We start from the raw sequence: 6056 nt of genomic DNA, 5'->3' as shown, positions 1-6056 counted from the left end.
GACATGACTTGCTAAGAGAGATTGTGGGGTTTCATACTCAAGTAGATTTAAAGAGGCTTACTATAAAAGCATTGCGGCCATTGCCTCTGGTTTAACAAACTTAAGAAAAAAATGTGGCAACAGTGAATGACTTCGGTACCTTACTTTGTCCCCTTTTTATTAGACATATTATATTCTGGCAACACACAGATGAGCAATATTCGACTTTTCCCCTCCCTACAGGACAAAGTGGACGTGGACTGCAGGTTGTGAACCTAGACGCACCTGGGGGAGGAAGACAAGAAGAGTTGAACTTAAGGGAGCCCAACAGAGATAAACGAATGTCCCCACATCTCCAAAGGAAAGTTCATCGAATTTTTACTCCAGAGATCTCATCTTCAGGATGTCATTGAACACTTCCACTGCAGGAAAAGGTGTGGATTCAAACACGGTTGACACTTATGACAGTGGCGATGATTGGGAAATCGGTGTTGGGAATTTAATAATTGATTTGGACGCTGATTTGGAGAAGGACAGACAGAAATTTGAGATGAATAATTCCACTAATACCACCAGCAGCAGCAACACCAGCTCCAAAGATTGTGGGGGTCTGGCTTCCAGTGGGGTTAATGCTACCTCAGCCTTAGCTGATGGCCTAAAATTTGCTTCTGTTCAGCCCTCTGCTCCCCAGGGGAATTCCTCTCACAAAGAGACTAGCAAATCAAAAGTGAAAAGGAGTAAAACTTCTAAGGATGCTAATAAATCTCTGCCTTCTGCTGCCTTGTATGGGATTCCTGAGATCAGCAGTGCTGGCAAGAGGCAGGAAGTCCAAGGGCGCCGTGGAGAGGCAACTGGAATGAATTCAGCACTGGGTCAAAGCCTGAGCAGTAATCCAAATGGCAATAATAACACCACCAGCAACACCACCACCATTGCCTCTTGTGGGAAAAACAAAGAGGAGAAACCAGGTAAAGCCCCAGGCAGCAGAGGCTCCAAGCGGGATAAGGATGCGGGAAAATCCAGGAAGGACAAGCAGCATGATCTGCAGCAGGGCCACCCCAATGGCAGTGCAGGTGGCAGCAGCCAAGCTCCCCCTGGGCACCTCTATGGCTTCGGGGCCAAGGGAGGCAGTGGTGGAAGCAGCAGCCCCTTCCACTGCACCTCCTCTACGGTGGGGGAGGTGACCAAAAGTACCCCGGATTCAGGGTTAATGGGGAACTCTATTTTGGTAAAGAAGGAAGAGGAGGAGGAGGAGAGCCACAGGCGAATCAAGAAATTGAAAACAGAAAAGGTAGGACAAAGCTCCCCTCCACCTCTGTTTCCCTGTGTCTATAATAGATGTCCCACAATTGTACGTTTGGCTCCTGTGTCCACCTCTCTCTGTGTATTTGTGACATTCATTTGTTCTTCCTCTGTCTCTTAAAAATAACCCACAAACCAACAAAACCCAACCAAAACCAAACCAGAAACAACCCTGAGAGTTCTTCCCCTGGCAGAAGACACCACGTTTTGAGTTGTGCTGTTCCTTTCCTTAGATTTCCCCTTCCTGTCCTCAGACAGGAAGAACATTTTTGTTTTGTCTGTTCCTTTTGATTGCACTCATCTAGAAGGTGACCCTGACTGAACTGTCCCAGGATTTAGCAGAGAGCAGTGGTGTTGGTACCAGTGGGATGGCATGTCCCAGTGGGCTGGAGGTCTGTGTTTTTGCCCAGGGGTGTGCATACCTCAGGCTCCAGGAGCTGCAGCTTTTGTACACTTTCCTACAATACCAGCCGGCATTTGTGGCCATTCCTCTCCCAAAGTCTAAAGGCACTCCTTTCTCCTCTGATGCACTGTTTGTAGCTGAGATTCTGCTTGGGGCGGGAGCGGGGGGAAACGGAAGGCATTGTCAGAGACCCAGGCTCCGCCGTTACCGTTTGCGAAGGGGCAGGTTGCCTTGTTTTACGGGGCTCTCCTGTGGTGCAGCAGCCCAGGGGCCACAGAAGCTAGGAACTAGCAGACAGGCGGTGCCTCTCATCGTCCTGGAAGGAGGAGGCTGGGAGGAGGGGAATGCACCTTGTGTTGAGATGCACGCATGCAAACCAGCTTTTGGAGCACAGGGGAGCAGTTTGTCTCCTGTCTGGGGGAACTTTTCCCGTCTGAGCCCTGATGGCTCTTGGATGCTAACTACTCGTTGAATGGTTGAAATGTATGAAAGAAATCAAATAATGGTGTGTGTGTGGGGGGGTGTTTCTTTCTTTCGATTGATTACAATACAAAGGATGATTTCTCTACGAATAGATGGCCACAGCTCAGTTCTTCTGGAAGGGTGCAGGGAGAGCTTGGCTTTTGTTAACTGCTGTTTCAAGGAGACTCTGGCATTGCAGGAATTGTTCTGTCCGTAGGGCAGGAGGCATCTTCTGGGGAAAATGGGAGCATGTGTTTGCCCAGGATTACTAGTCCAACGAATTCTACAGGTTGTTAAACAAAGATAACATAGTATGCCTGAAAAATAAAGCAAACCAATGCTCCCATAAGTGAACAATCTCAGGGTTGTTAGATTGTGACTTTATTGTCAGCTGTTGGTCTTAAATTACCTGCTTTTACAACTTCCCTAAGTGAATGTTCAGTAATGGGAAAACTCGGGTCAGTGTTAATTGTATTGTCTGCAAGTGTTTGGAAGGGCTGAAGGTCTCAGAAAAGTTACATCTCTTTACGACTGCTTATCAGCTATTTTTTTGTATTTCCGTTGTGTTGAAGTTGTAATATTTAAGTCGACTGGAGGATCAGATTTGCGTGTTTGTGACATCAGATGCTTGATAAAACTGGAAGATAATTATCTTCAAGGGCTTCTATTTGATACAAGGAACAAATGAAAATTCATATTGTATGCATATTGTTGCTTTTAAGATACTGTATCTACAGATCAATTTGAATAAGCTTTGTGACCTTTTCTAAATGCAGATGAGGAAACCAGATTGCTGTAATTCATGTGTATATGTTTGCACTTTGATTTATGGAAGTTTTGTTCTCAGCGGCAAGGTGTCCTAAAATCTCATGGTCTCTTTATTAACTTAGTACAGTAGGTATTTACTTCTGTTGCCAATAGTCTTCAGATTGCAGTTCTCTAATCTGTTTTAACTATCTAGATAAATTGCCCTAATCCGGTCTTCACAATGGCTGTGGTTGAAGAGTCAGAGCCATTTGATTGGATTCAGTGGCTGCCTGGAATGTGGGAGGTACTGCCCTTTTGCAACCCCCTTAGCCTTTTAATCTCTCAGCCAAATGTTCACATTCAACAATTTTGTTTAGCTGGCAATCTCAACATTTCAGTATCTCAAAGGCTGCTGTCATGGCAACAGAGATTAGAGGGTGGTGTGGTTTCTCCCGTTCTGGTGTTCTTTTCAAAGTCTCTAGTCACACAGGAAATTGTATGAAGAATCCATATACATGCGAGTAATTTTATGTGTGATGTAAATTGAGTGGCATGTAAATTCAGAGCAGTCACGTACGGAGCCGTTCAGAGCCACTTTGTGTGGTAGTTGTTGCTCCAGGAGGAGGTTTGGAGCTTGCATTTCCAGTAACAGCCACTGCTGTTGGCACACACTGACTTTAATATAGGCTTCACACGTTAGAGTCGTGCAGTGTTGGCCATTGTCTGGCACATGTTCCTCTTTCCAAAAAATGTTCCCTTCCAGACATACAATAACAAAGCTCGTTGCTGAAAATGGTTGCAACCTTAAGCCTAACCTGTGGCACTATTAGTAAAACTTGAATATTTAATGTTTATTCTGGCTTTTATTCCCCCAAATGTTTAATAATAATTAGGGTTTTTTTTAAGGGTTTTAGATTCCTTAAGTGTTATTGCTTTCAGCGTTTATATACTGTAACATATATGCTGTACTTGGCTCAAAACATCCTGTGTCTGTATATATGAATATATAATTTTAAAAAGCCTGCTTGTTAAAATCAATTTCCAGTTATCTTAATGTTGTGAAAGACAAGTCTCATGAATTTGGATGTCTCCTCTTAGAGATCATGTCTGCTGATTCAAAATCTACAGGTTTTTGTATGTGGTGTGGAATATAATATTGCATGTGTTTACTGTTTGTGAAAAGCTTGAACCAGATTGTCAGGAGTTGTAGTCACTGCTGTAGCTTTCACAGCATGTTTCAGTGTCTATTTTTGGTATATTTATTCTGTTTCCTTGCTACAGAAAGTAATGTAAAACATGATAAATTGGATCTTATGAAGCCTAATTAAATCAATGACTGTGTTCTGCTGGCTCTTTTATGCAGAAACCACAACTATGTTGTAAAAGTCGCCACTCCCCTAATATGTGGATAAAGTCAAAGTATGCTGTAATTCTAAGATGTTTGAGCTATATTTGTGTAGCCTGTTTAGTGGTTAAGCCGCCAGTGACATGTCTAAATAAGTAGCTTTGACAGGTAGCCTAACCACTCCTAAGGTGTTTGGTGTTTAAACCTGTCTCCATTTTCCATTTCTCATCCATGCTGTTTTTAGCACAGTTAATGTTTGTTCATCTGTTTTAGCTAAGGTGTTTGGTTTGGGGTTCTTTTTATGATCGACTTTTTTTTTTCTTTTTTTAACATCTGTTACATTGAAAAGTGTACAGAGTATCTGCGAGAGTTTTCTTTGTGTGCATTTCAGGGAGGTTTTGGGATTCAGTTGCCATTTACTCAGAGATAAGGGGAAAATTTTATTTACCCTGTGAATATCAGTATGTTTACGTGAAAATAATACCAGAGATACAATGCTATAATTGGAGGTGTCTAGTTGCAGTTTTTAAATTAATCAGGGTAGTGATACCCCAGGATTTTTTTTCTCTTGTATTAGCTTAATGTTTCTCATTAAGACTGCATTTCACATCTGAAAGTTGTCTTCAGCAAATTAGCATGTTGATTGGTATTGTTTATTTTATCTTTGAGGTGATTTGTGGGTTTTTGTTTTGTTTTGGGTTTTTTTTTGTGTGGGGTGGTTTTTTATTTTGTTTTGTTTTAGTGGCAGGATTAAGGGTGTTTTACACTTCACCAGGAAGCTGTGTTAATTTTACCTATTGATGTAAATAATTTAAGTACATGCTTTGATTAATGGATGTTGTGGAGATAGGCTTTTCTTGCAGGCCTTGGGTGTAGTTTATTCACTGTGAAATAAAAGGGCAGGGAGGTCACTTGCTGTAATTAAAGAACAAAGTCTATTGTTGTTTGACACCAAACTGTTTTGAAAGCTACATAAGGGATTTAGCTGTTAAAAACATTGATAACTATGGGTGTCTAACAATAAGCACAGCTCAAGGTTCTTAAAGTTCTGTAGTGCTGTCTAGTAGTGTGACAGTACTTTTTGAGCTGGGTGAAGAGGTGTTGCCCTTTGGCTGAAGAAAGCTTTCCGTGTGAACCTTCTGACCTCTGCCAATATGTATGACCAGATACGCTGTAGAATTCCTCTGCAAAACAAGAGTAAGCATAACACAATGGTGTCTGGTCTAGAGCAGCTAGAAAATAAAGAAGGGATGCTGATAACCTTACTTGGAACTACTGGGAAAAAAATATTTGGGCATTGGTAATTTTACAATTTTAATAACTTCATAAATACTCAGTAAAAAGGAAAGGATTGATTGTCCAGATGTCGTGAGGTTAACCATGTTCTCCATGTTAAAGGGCTTTCCTGCAAGACTTTTAATTACAGCTATATAAAGACTTGTTTTTCCAAAGTAGCATTTAATAGTCCAATAAATGAAATGTATGTTAAAAGCGCTAACCAAAATCTCCTGTAACCCTAGAGGTGTTCAATAACCAAATTCAAGTAAAATGGAAAGTACCATCTGTTTCTAGTTTTCAGCACAAAACCAGGAATTGAATAGCTGAGAATTGGTTGTGGGATTTTTTTTTTCCCCCTATTATTGTTATCTAAGTTCACCTGGCACTTTAGAAGCTTTCTGAAATGCAGTAATACAGGAGAGGCTGTGAAAACACATGTTAATACGTACAGTTAACCAGTTCCACTTTCATTTAAAGAGATTTCCAGAAGCTCAGTCATGGAAGAATTTATAACAGTGAATCACCTCCTGCAGGCAAACA

General features: G+C 41.5%; 1 protein-coding gene across 1 annotated transcript in view; it reads left to right on the top strand.

Annotated features, from left to right (window-relative positions):
- Positions 1 to 382: 382 nt before the first annotated feature.
- ZNF608 (zinc finger protein 608) overlaps positions 383 to 6056 on the top strand; it is a 78533-nt gene continuing 72859 nt past the window's right edge. Inside the window, exon 1 of the mRNA XM_062018797.1 lies at positions 383 to 1270. Coding sequence (XP_061874781.1) covers positions 383 to 1270 — 888 coding nt within the window. The remainder of the gene's footprint in view (positions 1271 to 6056) is intronic.

The sequence above is a fragment of the Colius striatus genome, chromosome Z (assembly GCF_028858725.1).
Source record: "Colius striatus isolate bColStr4 chromosome Z, bColStr4.1.hap1, whole genome shotgun sequence".
In the NCBI taxonomy this organism is placed as follows: domain Eukaryota; kingdom Metazoa; phylum Chordata; class Aves; order Coliiformes; family Coliidae; genus Colius; species Colius striatus.
This window is presented reverse-complemented; position numbering and strand designations above follow the sequence as displayed.